The following is a 21377-nucleotide window of genomic DNA, read 5'->3' on the forward strand; positions in this document are numbered from 1 at the left end:
CACGGCAAAAAGAGAGAAAGCAATAATAAAAAGGTACTGATTTGCACCACTGACATTATTACATTGTTTGGATGTGGTTGGTAGCAGAGCAGGGGATTTTTACTTTAAAACCATGGATGTGGCCGAGTCACATGGGATTAAGGTCACAGAAGACCCTCACAGTTATTACAAAGAGGCTATTACACAGTTATTACACTAGCCTGATAGTATGGAACCTTTGTCATTTGTAATGATTACTCTGTCATCTCTGATCTTGCTCCCATGTGTATAATTTATAATGGAAAAAAACCCACACATGTAACCTAACCTGTACTGTGTGTGTGTGTGTGTGTGTGTGTGTGTGTGTGTGTGTGTGTGTGTGTGTGTGTGTGTGTGTGTATAAAAAAAATTCTCCTGTGCAAATGAATATCTTGTTGTTGTTTTTTATTCGTTCCCTTTGGTCCTTCATTCAGTCTTTTTCCCAAACAACAACTGTTGAGTTTCCAGTGAAAATTTGAAGCCTATACAAAGAAAGAGCAAGCTCATATGCATAAGAAGAGCAGACAATTTTCACACATAATCTTTGGTGAATGAGGCCTTACTGTACACCACCTTGCCATGGGCATGTTGTCTATTCTGCAGGACAACAGCAAATATATAACAAACAAGTCAGCATTGACTAAACAAGAAAACGTCTCTGTGTGAGGAAAGGGAAAAGCAAGACCTCTCCTCAGGGACCCCCGGGCTCAGACCGCCTTTCAGTGGAAATTAAGCAAAATGACAGGAAATAATTAACTGACACTAATTTCTCTCGTTATGGACCCCCAGGATATGTCAAATGTCATCACCTGAGAGATCTGCGTGTGTGACCTGATGACTAGCCGTGTAGCTAGCTTAGCTTTCTGTGAGGATATTGAAGTAAATGCACTACAAACTATCCATCAAAGGTTGGCAGCTTCCTCTGACCTCTGTCCTTTGGTATTTGTGTTTTCTTCCCAAACACAGATCATCTTGAGACAGATGAGAACAATGTAATTATACAGCTGCTCCTGCGGTCAGATATACAGCACCTGGCTGTGCATCTAGCATTTGTGTGTTCATTGGTTCGTTGTGTTTTGGCTCGAGCTCATGCAGCTTAGCGCTGAACTGCCTGTGGCCCTACAGTCCTGTTTACATTTCAGAGAGCTTCCAAAGGCTTCCAGTAAACATGGCCTGGGGAAGGTAAGCACTGAATGAACACACAGCTGTGGAGCTATGTAAGAATTACAAATACACAAATCTCCTGTCGGGGTCCTAGCATAGTGTCTGGGACACTGTTTGTCCTGATTGTGTTATGTAATCTTATTTTCCTCTTCTTTTAAAGGCAGTAAACCCATATAAAGACTAGCACTCAGTGCTTTCCCTCTAGCTCTGCATTCTGCATCTTGCCACCCCCTGTGGCTAACCTCCAAACATCAACAGCAGCTTTCAATACACTCCGCTGCAGAGGAGGTGGAGGGGGCAGTTGATCTCCTTCACAGTGACAAACAGTGCGATTACAGAAGAAAGAAAAAGGAAAAAAGAAAATCAGGGCACTGTCACTCAAGATCATTATCCTCCATCAATAATCTCTACAAATCCCATAGAAGCAGGGCTAGACAAAGAAATAAATAGGAAGGGAAAAAAAGACATGGAATATAATGTTCTAGCATATTAGATCTGCTTGGCTGGGCCGGTGCTCCTTAAACACATCATACCGCTGCTGCCCCAAGAACAAGGAAAGGCCAAGCTGACTGTTCAGCTTCTTTCCGCTTTAGCCTTCCCATCTACTTTGTGTAAAAGGTTTCCCTGTATTATCTCAGGCTTGTCTAAAATATTCAGACTATACCAACTTACAAGAATAGGCCAAAAGCAACATCACGTACAGCCATTTCTGTGCTGTAAATGACTTTCTTTAAAAAAAAAAAAAAAAAGCTTCACAGTAATGTCCCAGTAATGTCATTCCCATGAATGAGAAAGTATCTAAACTGAACTCCAAGAAACCAAATATTTATATTTAAAGGATTTTGAAGACACTATGATGTTTATGTGCACCAAATGGAGCTTGGAAGAACAGCTCTGACCTCTTCGAGCCAACACTTAAGATTTTAATAGCTTTCCGCTTGAGTCGAAAGAAATTACACAATCACAATAACGCATTGCATCACACCACTTCAAAATTCGCAGTGACAATAAAAGTACAAATGGCCACATTTGTTTTAGTTTTGGTGATTCCCAGGGTAGCTAAACTCATTATCATCTGATTTATGGAGCAGTGGAAGCACAAACAAGAATAACATCCTCCTCCCAATATGTCTCATCAGTACTTTTAAAAACACAATGACAGGCTACAGACCATGACTAGACTTTCTAATTTGTCTCATGTCATTAGTCTGGGAACATGAAAGGAACCGGCTATAAAAGGGAAAAAAAAGCAACACTCTCTCACAATTGACAAAGGGCTGTTTAGGAGAAAGTTCCTTCCTTTTGAAAAAGGCTGATACACAACAGAAATCCTGCACATACCACTCTGCAAACAAGGCACAACAGGGCAACACACAGAAAAACAAAATAATCCTAGTTAAAATTCTGCATCGCTGTCTAGACATACATTTTATATTTCTAATATTAAAACTTGAGCCTTTTGTTACCGCTTAAGCTCTACAGTGCGATATTCATTGAAGCCATCCTCCTACCAATGTAGATTATAATGATTTTTGTCATAACCTTGTGCTCAACAACAGTGTAGAAGCACTGCAGTGTGCTCACGAGGTTAAGTGAAGGATACTGGCCCCAGCAGCAATGCCTCAGTGATACACACACACACACACTAAAGCCCGAGCACTTTATGGCACATCTGTCACGGATCTGCTCCATTTCAGTTGTTAATTACAATCATCCTCTATCAGAAACCAGTCGTGCACTTTTAACGCTTAAAATGCCTTAGCTTATCCCAGGTCGATCTGACAGTCAAGGACACTGATGCATGCACGGGAGGGGCTTTGTGTCACTTTGGCCCACATTTTAAGACTACAGGAGCAGTTTTCTGTACTTTCAAGGAATACCATGATGACTATTATATACATTTGTATCAGGGAAAACACAATATCTTGAGTAATATGGGAAAACAACAGGGAAACGCTGATTCTGGATCTCTGGGCTGATACAATAGGTGTGCGTGCATGCAAGACAGAGAGATCAGATTCCAAGTGGACAGCACTAAAAAAAATCATATGCATCGTTCCTACAGTTGGAATAAGCCTTACTTGCATATCACTGCAGTTGATTGGTCTCTGCCAATCAAATTTGACTGATGATAGGTGGAAGAAGCAACTGTTTACGGGGGCCTTTGACTTTCTATTAGAAGTAGTCAAATGACACATGACAGACACAGGTGAAAAAACTACAACCAATTTGTGATCCAATCAAATTAGACACACATTTAATCAGAGTAAAAGCAACATTCCTAACAAGTAACCGGTTCCACTTCCTGTGTGTGACACATGTGATATACTGAGGTTCCAATAAACAGACGAAGATAGAAAAGTGTACAGAAATGACATCCTGTCTGGACTCTGTCTGCATCATCCTCACCCAGTCATGTCCATTTACTTAAACAGGGCTATTCTTTTCCACTAGGGAGGAGGTATGCACAGGGGCACCAAATCCTCCTTATCTCCCAAAGGGGGCTGGCTGCAACAACAGAGGTCAGCTGTCCCGATTGTGCGGGCCTGTCGGGGGAAAACACAGACTGACTTAACCTATGGGTCACTGCCGGTCTTGGCTCCCATCAAGTCAGTGACTAGCCAGGACTTATCCTCTCCATTGCAGACCAGCGACAAAACATTTAGACAAAGCACATAAATAACTTTCACTGGCATTTCTCCAGCCTTTATGGTACAAACACAGTGAGTGTGAGCATAGCTCATTGGGGCAGGAAGAAGCATTCGCCCACATGCTTCTCAGCTGCAAATCTATAATGTACGGGACTTTTTTAATTTTCGTTTTTAAAAAGTCAATGTTAAATATGAGTCTGGTGAAACAACAACCCTCACAACTCTAACAAACCACCATACTGACTGTATGGATAAACCTGTGATTTGAGGTGAGGGAATGGCTAATAAGTATGGCAATGATATTCCTTCTATATTAAATTATTAAGTCTTTTATTTAAACAGGCAGCCTCACTGAGACCAAGAAGCCCCATATTTCACAATTCTGTCTGGCATGTGGACAATTAACAATTTTCTTTCAGACAAAGCATTGTTGTACAGTCTGCTGTCTGTAAACCACTGCCATGTAGTCAACATCACATCTGTCTGTCATGCAAACAGGATACAGCCTGGTTTTGAAAATTATGTGGGGGTCATGTTAAACGGTAAGGTCAACGCTGGTTAAGCTGGTCTTCATGACAAGCAACAGTAATGTGTTAAGCATATAAAATGCAACATGCCATTCCTTAGTCACTGTCTGACTTAGAGCCAAGGAGCTTCAAAACATCGTATAGCATCCTTCACTCCTGCTGACGCTATCAGATGCCAAAGTAAGGTCAACAAAGATTAACAAAGGATACATGTCCCAGACACCAAGGCTATTACCATGTTCCCAGGATACAAACCGCAAGCCATAACGTCTCAATTGCCCATCTTGCATAAGGAGTGGAAATATGGAACTAGGAAGGCCTGTTCTCACAGTGATTTCCTGAGATGAATACTGGCACAAACCACACAAACCAGTGACTAAGCAAGAAAATTAGCACCTTAATACTATTACAATGATTGCACATTAAGAAACCATACTGTGCACAGTGCAGACAAAATTGATGAATAACCCAATAGGAAAATCACCATGCTGATCAGCAGCGAGAACAAGATATCTCAATACTCCTCTGAGAACCATGTGGAAGGTTTATTGTTTACCAGACAAATGAGGGGTACTGATGATAGTTCTGGTGCTTTTACCCGAACATCAGCGATACAAATTTCATAATCCCAAATTAAAAAGGAAGCTTTTGTCTACTCTGGGCACATTATGAACAGTGCTTAGTGAATCACCCACATCCATCACAAACAGACCCCAAGTGGAGCAAAGACTAAATTCACAAAAAACGACAACATTATCCTAATGACTTCATCTATGCTGTCCTGACAGCGGTGAGTTGACTTAAATCCTTCCATAAATCCAGACCGCAATCAAAACAAAGGCTGGCAAAAAAGGTGGAGAGAAAGAGTGGCTCTCACAACATGAGCAGGCAGCATGTGATCCCCTGTCTGCTGGTTGGTTGGTTTTGAAGCAACAGGATTTGGTTGGGGAGACCCATTGTGACTCCTAGCTAGCCAGCCAGCCAGTCAGCTGGCACGCACCAGACGAGGTTTCTGATCCTCATCACATGAAAGGGGTGTGGGACTGGTTGGAAATGGTTGCAAGAGAATCCTTCAATGGCGGGAAATGCATCATCATTATTAAAAAAAAAACAAAACCCTGGTTTAAACACAAGACCTTTAGCAGTTTTGTTTCACTTCTGCTGTTTTCCAAATTATGACTTGTCAGCATGCTGGTAGGAAACCACCGTGGGAACAGAAACAACAGAAAGAAAAGAAACATCCCAAGCAAGCAACTGATGTGAGAAGACTGATATCCGCCAACACTGTTAAATAATCAATGTGTTACAGTAACATCTTCACAGACAATTTCTGTGACACAACCCAAGGATAATGGCTGTAATTCTAGTTAGGCGACTCCAGGCCCAGTAGCCCGGAAGACATCCTAAACAGCTCTGCAATGATAACAACTGGATATGGCCCACGGGCATGTCACAGGAAGCCGTTTCTCTGCCAGACCTGACAGGTGCCTTATTGTTCAGCTGCGCACATAACTTTATTTTGAAAGACATATCTATCTGGCTCAATTACCCATTGTCTGGTTAGTCATGCAGAAGGCGCTGTTAGAAATAGATGAGCACATATTTCTTCTTTGGGGCCCTCTCAGCAACCTATTGATGGCAGAACACAACAGATCCCTATTCAAATTAAGATTGAAGGAGTTACCACGGCACTGTCATTATTGTGGCTGCTGAGCAAGTCTTGCTCCAGGAGTGTGCCAATGACAGGGGGTGAGATGGGGTACCCAGGACCCTTAATCTCATCTACATTATCTTTCATCTTTTATCATCTGAAAAAAAAACCCTACATTTGCTTCTATAACGTAACTTTCAAATGTAAAACTCAGCAGCCAGAAATTAACAAAAGACATTAATCCAACCTAGAAAGGTAGCCTAATAGAAATATGTGCATGATGATAGCGAGAATGAGAAGATAAAAGGGATTAGGGTTCCAATATGTACAAAGAATAATAACAATTGACTATTATGCATAATATTGCTTAATATTCCACACATCATTACAGACATCTTTGCACCCGTTCAGGTTGCTTCCCCAACATGCAGACCCATGACAGCTGCAGTTAAGCCAAGCATTTTTAGTGTTAAAAGGAAAGAAAAAAAAGTTAAACATTAAAGCAGGCCATGAACATACCATCTTAAAACACTTCTCTGCCTACTTAGTTCGGCAAATCCCCTGGAAAACTAATCTTTCCCAGACTCAAAACCCTGTGAAAAATAATGGTGCCTTATTGATTTTAAGCGTTCCGGGAGCAGAGAACTATGTATGCTTGATGTGGTCAGATGTAAGCTGCAAAGACAAAAGGAAACGCATGCAGAGGACTGTAATTTAAGCAATAGAAACTCAGGATTTACACTCCTAGCACCTAGTCGTATCTGTAGCCTTCCATCAGCAGAGAATTGGGCCTATTTATTTTCCTTTATTGGGGATTTAGTTACCGTGGAGGCTCAACTTCCTGCAGGAAGGATACGGTGCTTAAGGACAAACAACACTGGACTTACTTTCCCAGTGGAGTATACAGTGCAGTGTATGTTGAATAGGTCACAGAAGCGGCCAGCAACCAAACAAGATTGTATATGCTGTGTAGAAGCTGGCTGCCAGATATTATTTATGAAGAAAGCAAACAACCGGGACTGTTGGAGGGGGGAACTGTCTTTTGTCTGCTCATAATAACAACCTGCTGCAAAGTAAAACCACAAAAAGGACACAAAACACAACAGCAAATTGTTTACATAAAAAAAAAAAAAAAAAACATATCCCACTCAGGTTCTCGGAGGAAAATATTAAATATGGTTGGTGAGAGCATATGGGCTGGTAAGCAAGTGAAGGCTTTATTACACACGGCCAGTTGGACAAAGCTGCCTTTATCGCCCCCCACCGTTTTAATGGAAGCACGCCACTCAAAACAGATTCATTCAAAAATACTCCAGTCCACTGTGCCCCCACGTCCCCCATCACAAACCATCACCACTACCACAAGTAAACGTTATCAAACACACAGTTCCTTCAAAATCACACCGAAATAAGAAGCTTGCACTCTGTCTCCAAGAATGTTAAAATAAAGATGTTTTACGCTGAAACTGCTTTATTTGTAAAGCTTGCAATGTCCTGAGTAAACAAACAGGAATCCAGTTAAACTGACCAGCAGCATAAGTCATAAGGAACAGAGACAAATATAGGTTATATATATACATAAAGTCCACTCCTGAAACATGATAACCTCCACCCCTCGCTCGGACTGCACCACCATCGGTGCTTGAAATCAACTTTATCCTTTGTGTTCACCATTACCATCGACGTGCCAGCTGAGTTTGTACGCCTCTGCCACTCTGCCCGTGTGCAGCGCTCCCCGCTTTTAGTTCCCCAGCTTCACTTTTTTACTTTGTTGCTACCTTCAGAGGTAGAACGAAAAAGGGCGTGCAAGCCTTACCTTCAAATCCGAGCCGGTGTCCTGTCCCGGTTGTTAACGGCGTTAGTTATCCGTAAAAGGTCAAACCAGCTGAAGCTGCCGTAGTCGCTCTCACATCTCCCCCTTTCAGTCTCCGGCAGACTGAAGTAGCACGGACCATAGCGATACCCATCCAGCACCTTTCTGCGTGATGACGACACGCAGCGAGGCTCCGCCCACCGCTACTCCGCTCCCCTGTGATGACCTATACATATAGGTTTGTAGGTTAATATTGAAGGAAGACTACCAGATAAACCCTAACCCCCCACACGAACCTAAAGGCGTCTAATGAAACTGTCCTGCAAACTAAGTCTGGTGGCCTTGTTGCTATTTGCCACGAGTCTATTTTAGGGTATAAGTCCAATAAGCCCCACAGTGGCACCATCTGGTGAACTGCAGGAAAGTTACTCCCTCGAACTACCTGAATATCGCTTTTCTTTCCGTGTCTATCGGTTTTTGTGCTTTCTATGCTTCTCGATTTAAACTTGTGAACAAGCGCTCCAAATTTAAGTAATAGCTATTTTATTGAAAAATAAATAAAACGCGCAAAAAAACCACCTCCCCCGAAATTGTCGACTGGCTAATTAATTAAGTCCGTATGTAGAGAAACATCATTTCCCACAAATCTCGCGCTCTGACGTAAAACCCTTGCGACAGCTGTTTCCATGGAAGCCGATGGAAGCTAAAAGCGCTTGTTAGCGGATTATCTGACGTCTTGATAGTTAGCCCTTTGGTTCTCTGTGGCCAAACAGCTTTCGGGATGTCGGGACAACTAAACAGCGATAATCCAGAGACTCTGTTTTCATTGGAGCTTTTAGTGGAATACATTCGAGTAGAGAAAAATTGTAAAATCCTTAACGAGTTGGCTCTGGGAGTCACACTCCTGAACTTTCCGACGCTGCTAATTTATCAGTCACAGCAGCAACACCAGCAGATCAGCGGGAGCAGTAACAACCCCGGGCACAATGAAAAGGAGAAACCTGGAATGTTCGCCTTTAACAGAGGAAAGTGTTGTTTCTTCAAAATGGACTTAAACTCACTGCACGTACAGCTGTCCAACACCCCGCTGTATGGTATGGTGCTGGATGTTACAGAGGAGAGTCCCAAGTTAGTCGGCTCCTGTATGATATCACTGGCTAAAGCGATGGACAGAATCAGGCAGGATGTGACTGAACGGGGGGTTTCTAGTCCCTCCTATCACATAGAAAGGGGGCTTGTTGTCTCTATATGCAACCTCGCGGGGGAGAAAGTCGGAGCAATGTCCCTGAGTTATAAACTGTTATGTCTAGGAGCGAGTCTGCTGCCACACATCACAGAGAGGGAGAGAGTGCCTGGAGGGCAGCAGGCACAAGAACATGTCAAGGAGACAAACAAGTCTACATCGCAGCCTCCTGACTCTGGAAATGTCTGCTCACCAACCCCACAGTGTAGCGGAAAAGCCCAAAGCAAAGGGGAGGTAAATGCAGAAGTTTTGTTAAGTAAAGATAGAAAGGAGGAGGAAGACGATGACGTGTTTGATGGTACTGAACACAGACCACAAGACGAAGCTGAAAATGATTCTGAGGAGGATTTAACTGTATTCTGTCCCCCACATCTTTACTATTCTGCAGAGGAAAAAGGAGTAAATGAACAAGGTGATTACAAATCATGGACTCTGGATTCAGAAGCTCCTGTTTTTGAAGATTCATGTTCAGAGGAAGAAGTGGATGAAAAGGAAGTGGAAAGTCCAAGTTCTCCAGTGATGCATTCAGAAGTGAGACACGATGCGAAAATAAGAAACCAAGAAACAAGCACAATGCCTCCAAATGTCCTCGGGGAAGCCTTACAGCGGATGCCTTTGCTAAACGCTCTGCTTGTTGAACTGTCACAGCTAAACAGCAACCAGCCCTTGACTGTTCACCCCAGTCTCGCTTGGATATACAGGCCTGCTTCTGCAGAGCTTTCAGCTAAAAACACACCACAGAAGGCACAAACCAAATCCCTGAAGAAAACCAAACAGGAAACTTTTCCTCATCTGAGACGCTTTCATTCCTCCAGAAATGTTTCCACACATATAGTTAGACCTGATTCTGTAAAACTAAAGGACAAAAAAGAAAATATGTTGCTTGAGAATAAAAGCTCATGTAAATCACCCAGGAAGAAGCTTGTGTGTGGAACAACTAAAACATTTAATCTAAGGCTGAAGCAGATTTCTCCTCTCAGAGTAAACCGTCGTGAATGTGAGGAGTTAAAACAGAATAAAACACAAGTAAACGAAAAGACTGGGTTAGGTCATAAAACCATTAAGTCTGGAAAAAGGAAGTCGGTAATAAAGAGGAGCTCTGATTTTAATGAAAATATTGAGACGCTGATGCAGAGCATCAGCCGGGATTCTGCGCTACAGGAAACAGTCACACTAAAACAGCATGTGAAAGTCGAGGGTAAACAATGCAGAGGCTCTCCGACAACTTCAGAAAAGGCTCTTCTTTCTGAAACACTCTCGAAATGTATTCACATCCCCAGCGTGGATACTGACAGTGTTCCCCAAAGCAAAGACAAGAGCGAGCATCACAGCGAATCAGATCAATCACAGTCTGAATCTGACAGGCGCGGAGATAAAATTGAATCTTCAAGAAGCCGCAGACGCAGCAGCTCAAAGTCTTCATTTTCAGACTCCAGCTGGGCTGGAAATGAGGAAGCAGACTATGTTGATGACTTTAACAGTCTCGAGCCCAGTGATGCCTACTCTCCTGACCCTTTGAACAGCCCCGAGCCCTCCAGAGCAAAGACTCCAAAGTCTCCAGTTCGCTTTTGGAACTCTGATTCGGAATCCGACAGCGTCCAGAGAAGATCAGCCCCCCTTCCTGTGCCCATCAAAGCCCCCAGCTCTCCAAAGCATACTCTGAGGGGTACACACATCATCCGACCTCGTACCCAAACCTCTGCCCTCAGCTGTTCCTCTGATGAGTGTGACAGAGACAGGTCAGCCTCCCTGCAAAGTAGAAAGCAGATGTCAGCGAGTGGCAGAGTGGAAATGACTTCCTGCACTGAGAGTTTGATGTCATCGAGAGGTCAGACGAGCGCGTTAGCCAACCACAGCATCCCCATTCGAGGATTGTCTGCAGACTCTGTGTCCTCCGTTGAACCCCAGGAGGTAGAGGAACTGGAGGATGAACTGGGATCTCTGGATTTCAGGAAAGAGTATCAGCATATCTCTGAGCTAGTGGCCAGCAAACTCCCTGGGTACACTATGTAAAGGGGAAAAAAGCATATAAATATACCCTATGGTAACATCAAGAATTGTAGTATTGTATGTAGCAAAGAAAACAACTTGTATATTTAATTCCTTTTCATAATGTCTGCAAATGCTCTTGAATAAAGACGTTTTTGGAAATTTTGTAGTCATTTTTTATCTTAATCACTCAGTTAATACTGGAGCTACTAGATAATTGCATTAAGCTTTGGGCCATGAGTCTTTAGATAACATATAAGAGGATGAAAAATCTCTATAAGCGTGCCATTTATGCAAATCATTTAGCATAAAAGCGCCAAATCAGCAGATTTAGTCACAAGCTGAAAATCTCCAAGTCCTGTAGCAACTCCTGATTTCAGGGCATTTCCTTTAAATTCCACCTGCTACTTTCCATTTATCCCCTCATATCATTTGACAAGGAAAACAAAGACTGTATGGAAATAATATTTATATGTATACAGATAAATTATCAGGCATGATACAACCTCATACCACTTTCAATTATGTCTTTTAAATTACTATCTGTTTAAATTTCTTTGTTCATACGTATTTAACTATTATTTTTCTTTGTATGTGTCATCCTATCTAGAAGTTGGTTTATTTCAATATTTTCTTTCTACATTTCATTATGTGTTTCTGTTTTCATGTTCAGAGGGCAGGCTGTCAAAGTGTGTTGTGAAGTCAAATTTTTAAATATTAATCCATTGTTGTCAGATCCACAATTGAAATGGCTGTCCTAACATATCTGAAGATAATCACAAACACACGAATGCATACTTAAACTAATAACTTTGCAATGGATAAAACTGAAAAATTGGAACGTTATCAATAGGGGAATGAATACAAAGGCAAAGAAATGCAACACAAGTTCAAACAAATAGTAATCTATATCACATTTTAGACTTAAATACACGTTTTACTTAAATTGTGTTTTTGATGGATTTCAAGCAATATTATTTATATAAGATTTGGGCAGTCTTGGCATTTCACAAGGCATCTTGCATAAAAGAGTTAACCAGCTGCACCTTAATAATTCGGAAAATGTTAGTTTTACTCAACCGTATACTTCACTAACTTTTACTTGGAAATGTTGGACTTGTTGATCCACTACTCTATAACTCTATATTAAAGTTGTACAAAACCCAAGTTTTATTTTTAAAAGAAAAATAAGTTGTTTATGGCAAACATTTTCTTTTATAAATGTACCCATTTAACTTGTCTTTTATAGATGATTTGGTTTTTAAAAAAATCATTTAAAAAAATCGTTAAATGTGCCGTCCTAAGTTTTACCTCTTACTGCGCATGCGTCAACTCTGTGTCCGGAAGAGCTGCAGGAACACGTTGGACGGTGGAAACCACAATGTTCAAGCACGTATTTCTGACAGGACCTCCAGGTAACAGTCAGCAGTGAGTGCACCCAGCTGCTGAAGCTAAAGTCGCTGTAAATCTAAAGCGGTCAGTCAGCTGTTTTAAGTCCCAGCGAAGAAAAAGTCAGTCTTAACGTTGATTTGAATGAAGGTTAGCTTATTCCAGTTACTCTTATTCGGGTAACAAACCCAATTAACGTTTCAGCCTTTTTTGTTTAGTTTAGTTTGTGTTTATTATTCTTAGTATTATTATAACGATGGAGTGACGCCATATTTTTGATGATTTACATAAATATATTATGCTACCTAATCGTCTGAGAGCTGTAAGGATTAAATACATTGTTTTACCATAGTAATACTTAAGGCAGGATCCCTCCGCTTGAAACGGTGATATTTCAGTTGTTCGACAGTTTGTCTGTTTTGCCTTCAGGTGTGGGGAAAACCACCCTGGTCCAGAAAGCCTGCGAGGCTTTAGTGTCATCAGGAGTGGGAGCTGAAGGCTTTTACACGGAGGAGGTCAGGGAAGGGGGCCGGAGAGTCGGCTTTGATGTGGTCACCCTGACAGGAGCGAGGGGCCACCTGTCCAGAATCAGGTAGCGGTGTTGTCATGCAGTCTCACTCAAACTGCCTGCTCTCTTTTTCTCACTTTGTTTTGACTCACTTCTTTTTTAACTTGCAGAGACAGTAGAGACAGCCAGCCTCACGGCAGGCGGGAGTACACAGTTGGCCAGTATGTGGTCGACTTGCCTTCATTTGAAAATCTGGCTCTCCCCCTCTTCAGAAATGTAAGTAAGCAGCACATGGGCTTTTTTTTAAAGCCACCCTCATCAGTAGATCACAGCAAGCGAAAGACTCCCTTCTCCCCTCCACTTTGATTTTTTTTTTCTGAAAACTGATGGAATAATTGTAAGCTTGCAAACACGTAAATTCCACAGTGACATTTTTAGTGTTCGTGGTGCCGTCTGGCTGTCACTGACCGTGATTAATCCGGCATGTAAAGTGAACCTGGAGTGACGCCTACACATGCGCTGTAAAGAAAGATGTCTGTGCCTCGGCAGCGCGTGGTTCACTTTCATCTCACTCTCTCTGTAATCACAGCAGATCTGCAGTGTAGCATCACACAAAACGCTTTCGGTGTCAGTCATACGTGAAATATTAAAACAACGAGCGTCTGCCTGTAAAAGATGTTTCCCTTAACTAACCAAACTAAGCATCCAAAATAGTCTTTAGTGCTTAAATGAATAGATATCTCCTCTGATGGATTGTGCTTGATTTTAAGCAACTAGGAAATTTCTCTTTTCTTTTTTCTGGTGTTTTACAGACCAAAGGATTGGCTGACATTATAATTAAAGATCAATTGGTGACAAAGTAATCGTTAGCTTGAGCCCCACTACTCCATGTAATGTCTGCATCGTTCATCTCCAGATTGGTTCGGCGGATGGAAGCAGCAGCAGCAGGAAGGTGTTTGTCATCGATGAGATTGGGAAAATGGAGCTCTTCAGCCAGTCTTTCATCAGGGCAGTGAGACAGACCTTAGATAGCTCTTCCTGCACCATCCTGGGCACCATCCCCATCCCTAAAGGTAAACCCCTGGGGCTGGTCGAAGAGGTGCGGAACAGGAGGGACGTCAAGGTGTTCACTGTGAGTATAAATAATCCTAGTATGCTTCCCCTGCTATTTTAAAACAGATTTTGATAGCTATAGGATTCTGCTTAGACTGCATCCACTTGGCCTTAGGAAGCAGTCTGTTCACTAACATACAGGGGCCATGCCCTGCATTATCCCTCCTCTACGGCAGGATTAACTCTAAATCATGCGTGACTGATTTAACAACAAAGGGAGGGCTCAAATGTCAAAATAATTCATCACGGAAGACTCAGTTATGGATTTTGTCATGCAAACTACTCACTGTACTCCCTCTCAGGCTGGGGGAGTTATTGCATGAGGCAGAATGAACTTAAAGACTTACCATTGGTAATTTTACTTGTATTACAACAGGTCAGATTAGGCATTGGACATTATATTCTATATTTATTTCATATTAATCTTTGTATTTAATGCATGGCTGTATATTCTGCTCACACAGGCTATAAACACTTTCTAAATTCTATGTTTACTTGTTTCTTTTTCCCCATTTAGGTGTCTAAGGAGAACAGAAATGCTATTCTACAAGACATCTTAGAGACACTGCAGGAATGTTTAAAGTCGAAAGCCTAATATTGAGCTTCGTATGGAGCCACTGAAAAGGAAAAAACCTTGCAGCTCGCGTGTGGCTCTTTGCTGACTACAAGTTTTCTAAGTGTCAGCGCTGGAACAGTTCAAACAGCCAGAGACGATTAAAAGGATCTACCCGCGCTTTGCAACTGGGGTTGCAACCTGAGCTTAGAGGCATCCCTGGCTGCTGGGGGAGTTGGTGTGTCGCATGCATTTATTTATGTTAACAATTAATTTTTTTCCCCCCTTTCTCATACAGCCTCAGACTGGTGTGCATGCTGAATAATTGATTGAGAGATGGAAGACAGCGGGGAAATAGTTCAGTTTCTGGGTGAATACGTCAAAGCCTCAAAAACAGGTCTTTATTGTTTAACTGATTTATAGAGACATCAGAAGGCATTTTTCTTCTGTTAGTATAAAATATCATTTTATTTTCCCCACAAAGTCAGGTGGTGCTGCCGTTTTTAATAAAGGGGCGAACGAAGCCGTGCCCCTGTTGACTCATTTAGCTCTTTGCTATGCGAGCCTCCGTTTGTCTCATCAACCTGAGGCTGTTCTCATTGAAAGTCGATCAATATTTAACGATGCAGCCCATCCTTTCATGGTTTATTCATCGTCTAATGTGAACAGAAAATAATTTAAAAATAAACAGTTTGTTTTTCTCGGGTATTTATTGTTCATTTTCTTTACTGGCAAGTGTTTTCGTGTTCTCCGGCGCAAATAAATATGTTGCACTTTGCGTGGATTCCACACTCGGTCATGCGATATTCATCAATATCAGTGCGTAGTCAGATTAAAGTGAAGGATAAACAGCATCAGTGGATTTAAGGTTTTTGAGATGTTGGCATGCTTTCACAAAAAAGCTTCAAAGTGGTTTATGAAGGCTTGCAAAGGTAAAATGCATATTTTGATTACAAGTAAACAGATATTAAAAGAATTTGGTGAGCTGTGCCAGTGGCTATGAGTGAGGTGAAGTAGCTCAAGTACATTCAAAGTTCCCGAGTTTGCTGATTGTTTGCATCAGCTCGCTGCAAGTGGAATCTCTCCCTCTCTCTGCGTGAGCTCCACAGTCTGGCAGTCGCATAAAGGTTTTTAATAGAAACCCTCTGGCAAAGCTGTTTGTCTCAAAACCAAAGCATCTTTGGGTCGTTTCAAAGTGAAAATACTTTTTTCCCCCCCTTTAAAAAAATAAATAAATAAAAACAACGCTTGTATAACTGATGTAACCTGTCAGGCTGGCTGCAGAAAGAGCTGCCAGCTGTGATGTGCGTCAGACACGCTGCTGCGCCAGCATCTGTTTTGTGGGCTCCGCTGACGTACGGCTGGATCCGCTGGCACCAGCAGCAGTCGCTGAAACTGCTTCAAAGTCAACATTTCACTGGTCGCATCTTTCAGCAAACATGGCAACATGATGTTGCTGTAGCTGCTGCAGAGTGGACGGTGCGGTTCAGGGCAGGGCAAGGCAAAGCATAGCGTAGCGCCGAGGGAGGCGGCTCTCCTGACTGGAAGGTGATTGTCAGCACCCTGCAGCAAGACAGCAGATGGATTATGTAACAGTAGCCAAGGCCTTGCCAGTTGTACCAAATCAAGGGTGTGTGTGGATGCATTCGATGCGTTACGATGTAATTAGCAACCATGCTGTCCAAACTGTCATGTTGTGGGCATATCATTGACAGAAGTGATTCCCAGCCGGGGGCACTTGCTGGCAGGGAAAGCACAGAAAGACTGTGGGTTACTTTAACAAAGCTCAGCTGTAACACCTGAACACCATGTGCTGAGAGCACAAGAGCATGAATACAGAGCTAAAAATGGATAAGCAGTGCAAACAATTAAGTGAATGCAAGGCACAGTAGTGATAACTCGGTTAAAGCAGCGAATAAATGGTAAAATAGATAGTTTGGTAAGGTTGGTTTTTTAAAATAATGATGGAATGGTTGAAAGAGCTGAAAGTACTCGACAATAAAGAACGCAAATCACCCAATAACAGGATTAATATGTTCTGTGTGAATGTAACTCCAATGTATGACTATGTATAAGGGTAAAAATGTGTCAAAATACACACACACAAACCAACTATGTTTTGTTCCCAGTCTTATGGTAATGTTATGATATATGGTTATTGTGGTTTTCTGTAAACACCATGATTTTGTTCATATACAACCACTGTGCAACTGGAACAATAGACATATTGCCAGGGGGCTTGAAGGTACTGTATTAATGTGTACTGTGAGGATTGTTCCATCAAAGGCAATATACAGGGTGGGCCATTTATATGGATACACGGTAATAACATGGGAATGGTTGGTGATATTAAAGTCTTGTTTGTGGCACATTAGTATATGTGAGGGGGCAAACTCCTCAAGATGGGTGGTGACCATGGTGGCCATTTAGACGTCGGCCATCTTGGATACAACTTTTGTTTTTTCAATAGGCAGAGGGCCATGTGACACATCAAACTTATTGGTAATGTCACAAGAAAAACAATGGTGTGCTTGGTTTCAACGTAACTTTATTCTTTCATGAGTTATTTACAAGTTTCTGACCACTTATAAAATGTGTTCAATGTGCTGCCCATTGTGTTGGATTGTCAATGCAACCCTCTTCTCCCACTCTTCACACACTGATAGCAACACCGCAGGAGAAATGCCAGCACAGGCATCCAGTATCCGTAGTTTCAGGTGCTGCACATCTCGTATCTTCACACCATAGACGATTGCCTTCAGATGACCCCAAAGATAAAAGTCTAAGGGGGTCAGATCGGGAGACCTTGGGAGCCATTCAACTGGCCCACGACGACCAATCCACTTTCCAGGAAACTGTTCATCTACGAATGCTCGGACCTGGCACCCATAATGTGGTGGTGCACCATCTTGCTGGAAAAACTCAGGGAACGTGCCAGCTTCAGTGCATAAAGAGGGAAACACATCATCATGTAGCAATTTCAAATATCCAGTGGCCTTGAGGTTTCCATTGATGAAGAATGGACCCACTATCGTTGTACCTCATATACCACACCAAACCATTACTTTTTTGTTCCAACAGTCTTGGAGGGATCCATCCAATGTGGGTTAGTGTCAGACCAATAGCTGTGGTTTTGTTTGTTAACTTCACCTTTCACATAAAAGTTTGCCTCATCACTGAACAAAATCTTCTGCGTGAACTGAGGGTCCTGTTCCAATTTTTGTTTTGCCCATTCTGCAAATTCTGTGCGCCGATCTGGGTCGTCCGCGGTGAGATGCTGCAGTAGCTGAAGTTTGTAAGGGTGCCGTTTGTGAATAGCTAATATCCGCCGAACGGATGTTCGACTGATGCCACTCTCCAGTGTCATGCAGCGAGTGCGTTGCTGTGGGCTCTTGCTGAATGAAGCTAGGACAGCCACTGATGTTTCTTCGTTAGTGACAGTTTTCTTGCGTCCACATTTTGGCAAATCCAACACTGAACCAGTTTCACAAAACTTAGCAAGCAGTTTGCTAACTGTAGCATGGGAGATGGGTGGTCTCGTAGGGTGTCTTGCATTGAAATCTGCTGCAATGACCCGGTTACTGCGTTCACCAGATATCAACACAATTTTGATCCGCTCCGTGTTAACCTCTTCGACATGTCAATGGCTGTGAACAAAGAGAAACTTGTAAATAACTCATGAAAGAATAAAGTTATGTTGAAACCAAGCACACCATTGTTTTTCTTGTGACATTACCAATAAGTTTGATGTGTCACATGGCCCTCTGCCTATTGAAAAAACAAAAGTTGTATCCAAGATGGCCGACGTCTAAATGGCCACCATGGTCACCACCCATCTTGAGGAGTTTGCCCCCTCACATATACTAATGTGCCACAAACAGGACTTTAATATCACCAACCATTCCCATGTTATTACCGTGTATCCATATAAATGGCCCACACTGTAGAACAATTTGAATGAATATGAAGTGAACTAATCCATAATCCATATCGCAGAGATGCATTCTCACCATATCTCTGTGACAGATGTCTGTGTGACACCCTCCACCCTTTATCCAGCACATGGAGGGCACAGAAATGCAAAGAGCTTACAAACAATCCAGGACAAAAGGGAGCTTTCTGGTTGGAGGGAAGGGTTGGGGCTGTGTGAGTGAGAGTGGGGGAGCTGGGGGCTTAGATGAGGAAATTTCTCCCCACTTATTGCACTATGTGGCACCAGCCCAGGAGGCACATTGACAGCTGTAGAGGCGGGGAGTGTATGATGTATTGTCCGAGAAGCCCTTGGCCAAAAGGCCAAGCACTACTGATAAGAATCTAACATATTGTTCAAAGACCATGTGGGAGATAAACAACAAGTCCAACTTTCTCCCAAAAAAAGAAAACAAAAAACAGATCTCAAATTCACTATTTATTTCCCAAGATGACTATGATTTATTGTAAGATATGAGGCTAAAGCTTCTTAACATCTGTGATGTCAGATTTCTCTGTGCCAAAGCCTGCACATGGTAAGTACTTAGCAATACTCCCCTTAAATCAAGGTCATTTGTCAGTGTAGCCTGGGTATGTGAGCTTTAATATTTTTCACTGGGTTTTTTTGCCACTAGGTTTCACCTGGCCCCCCCAGAGTATTACAACCAGACTTTGCAATTTCAGATATATTCCCAGAAAGCTATCTGAGCTTTAATTCACCTTGCAGAAAGCCTTCTGGCAGCGTGCTCATTAACAAGCCAAATATTCACATAGCAACGGCCAAACAGGCTCCACAAATATCTGTGCCATGCAGTTCACTCAGTCGGTTGTTTACCCAAATAAACCTGAAAGGCTCTGTGCACAGATAGCAGAAGTGGACTTCTTTAAAATTAGTTTCTACTTCTGCCACGAGTGAGGAGCCTTAGGTGCTATAACTCAGCTGCATGGGGATTATCATTAGACTGATTAGAGATTTGTGTAAAAATCCACACACACTAACCACTGAAACTACTTTACTACTACTGCTACTGTTCTATCCATCTCCACAGCCTTGTATTGTGACAGGATGGATAATACCAAAAAGCTATCATGTCTGTGTATAATGCCTTAAACCCAGCAGTAATCCAAGTCACAATGGGTAATCCAAGTCCACTGTCCCCACACCACATAGTGGTAAAAAAAAAAAAAATCCTGAGTCAGTCCACACCTCACTGTGCTAATAAGTATGGCAAAAGTCTGCGGATCCTGACAGGTGGGCAGTTAATGTCAGAAAGGATCCAAAGCCAGTGGAAATTACGCTGTTTGATCCGGGCTCCTAACCATTATTCCACCCTGCTGCCCACCGCAGATAGCTCCTAAACCATTCTTCCCATTACCTCACCTTCATGGGCTCCCCGGGGCTGCTGGAGGCAGACAGTTTTGGATTTCAAAGCCTGTGCCTGAGCTGCCAGCATACCTTTCCTGCAAAAGCTCACTTTACAGAATGAAAGACAAATATAAAAGAAAACATGAAATAATGGCATAAATAAATCCTTCCACGATCTCAGAAATGCACATTTTCCCCTTTACTATTCATACAATGGGTTGCACAGCTGTATATTTATTTCAATGTAACAGTTCTGTGTTGTTCAAGAGAAACCACTAACCTATTTCCTGTGGGAATGTGTCATGTGTGAGGAGTCATACATCCTGTAAGAGGAACATGGTCAGTTTTGCATCAGCTGGCTTCACCTTGGGCTGGATATATCTTGTGGTCAGTATCTAGTGGTTAGATAGAGGAAACGTATCAAACAAAGAGCGGAGGTGCATGCGTGTGAGTTGGTGTCCATTGCTCCGCTACATGATCCTAAACTCAAAGCCTCCAGAATCATCACTGTGTCTTCAGAGGAGGGTTAAAATAGCCCCTAGGAGCTGTGGAGGAAGGAGCAGGATCTGTCAGTGGATGATACGTAAGGTCAGAGGGAAAAGAGGACACAATGATCTGGGTTATGGTGAGCCATTGATTGGCTGGTACTGCTCCCCTCAGGGCCGCTGAGCTGATGTGTCCGTCATTCCAAAACTTTACAAAAGAGAAAAAATATATAGAGAGAGTAAAACCCTCAAACGTTTCTACTCAGTGTACATCAAGAAAATAGCTGCCATATGTACATGCAGCAGCTTTATGCCATATCAAGAATGTCACTGTGAATCATTAACTCCTCCACCGCAGAGTGCTCTAATGACATATAGATTATCGCAGCGTTACATAAACTGAACAAATATATGGAGAGCTTTGCAGGATATTGAAAGGGTCGAGTCAAGAGGTATTCATCTCTACAGCGTGTGGATAATGATTCACAGATTGTCGACCTGCTGTGATTAATGCCTCTGTTGGGTGCTTCTGACAAATTTACACCACAAATGCAAAACTGTTCAAACTTTTTTCCATTGCACACGCTACTGTAGCTGCTCTGTGCATGTGTGTATGTATAGGTATGTGCCAAGACCACAGTGTGACTTTTGGCAGCATGGTCTGACTTAAAAGTTCACAACTGTTTTGTTTTGGGGGGGGGTTTAAAGTCAGTGATAGTGTTACTCAACACAAATTTTATTTAGTGGTTGCAGGGTAAAATGATATAGTTTAATGTGTATGTGCAGGCCTAATGGTACAATCATAGTATGTTATGAAGGTCTGCATGTAACTAGTGCATGTTGAAAGTTATCAAGGACAGAGACTTCAAGCTCAGCTCAGCTAATGTTTCCACAGCTTAAACTGCTCCCAAAAACAGTTCAGCCATGGTAGTCTCTTC

General features: G+C 42.3%; 3 protein-coding genes across 6 annotated transcripts in view; 2 read left to right on the top strand and 1 right to left on the bottom strand.

The window, feature by feature from the left end:
* Positions 1–8093, bottom strand: part of sipa1l2a (signal-induced proliferation-associated 1like 2, genome duplicate a) — an 82289-nt gene extending 74196 nt beyond the window's left edge. For 2 of the 4 annotated variants that reach the window (XM_085297347.1, XM_085297342.1), the window contains exon 1: positions 7828–8066. The gene's annotated coding sequence lies outside the window, so the exon portion shown is untranslated. Of the gene's footprint in view, positions 1–7827 lie in introns of all 4 variants that reach the window. The other 2 variants (XM_085297345.1, XM_085297344.1) reach the window with 2 other exon arrangements.
* Positions 8094–8494: 401 nt separating this feature from the next.
* Positions 8495–11286, top strand: map10 (microtubule associated protein 10). Its single transcript, XM_085243250.1, has one exon. It carries the CDS (start codon positions 8606–8608, stop codon positions 11078–11080), a length of 2475 nt encoding a protein of 824 aa, XP_085099376.1. The 5' UTR covers positions 8495–8605; the 3' UTR covers positions 11081–11286.
* A 1102-nt stretch (positions 11287–12388) lies between these two features.
* ntpcr (nucleoside-triphosphatase, cancer-related) lies at positions 12389–15325 on the top strand. Its single transcript, XM_085297348.1, has 5 exons — positions 12389–12471; positions 12875–13037; positions 13124–13229; positions 13870–14085; positions 14584–15325. The coding sequence occupies exons 1-5, from the start codon at positions 12438–12440 to the stop codon at positions 14659–14661; spliced, it is 597 nt and encodes a 198-aa protein (XP_085153474.1). The 5' UTR covers positions 12389–12437; the 3' UTR covers positions 14662–15325.
* Positions 15326–21377: the final 6052 nt, after the last annotated feature.

Source organism: Mchenga conophoros, linkage group LG13 (genome assembly GCF_057382185.1).
Source record: "Mchenga conophoros isolate Kocher_MC1m ecotype Shallow Benthic linkage group LG13, M_conophoros_male_GT1.1, whole genome shotgun sequence".
NCBI classification, from domain to species: domain Eukaryota; kingdom Metazoa; phylum Chordata; class Actinopteri; order Cichliformes; family Cichlidae; genus Mchenga; species Mchenga conophoros.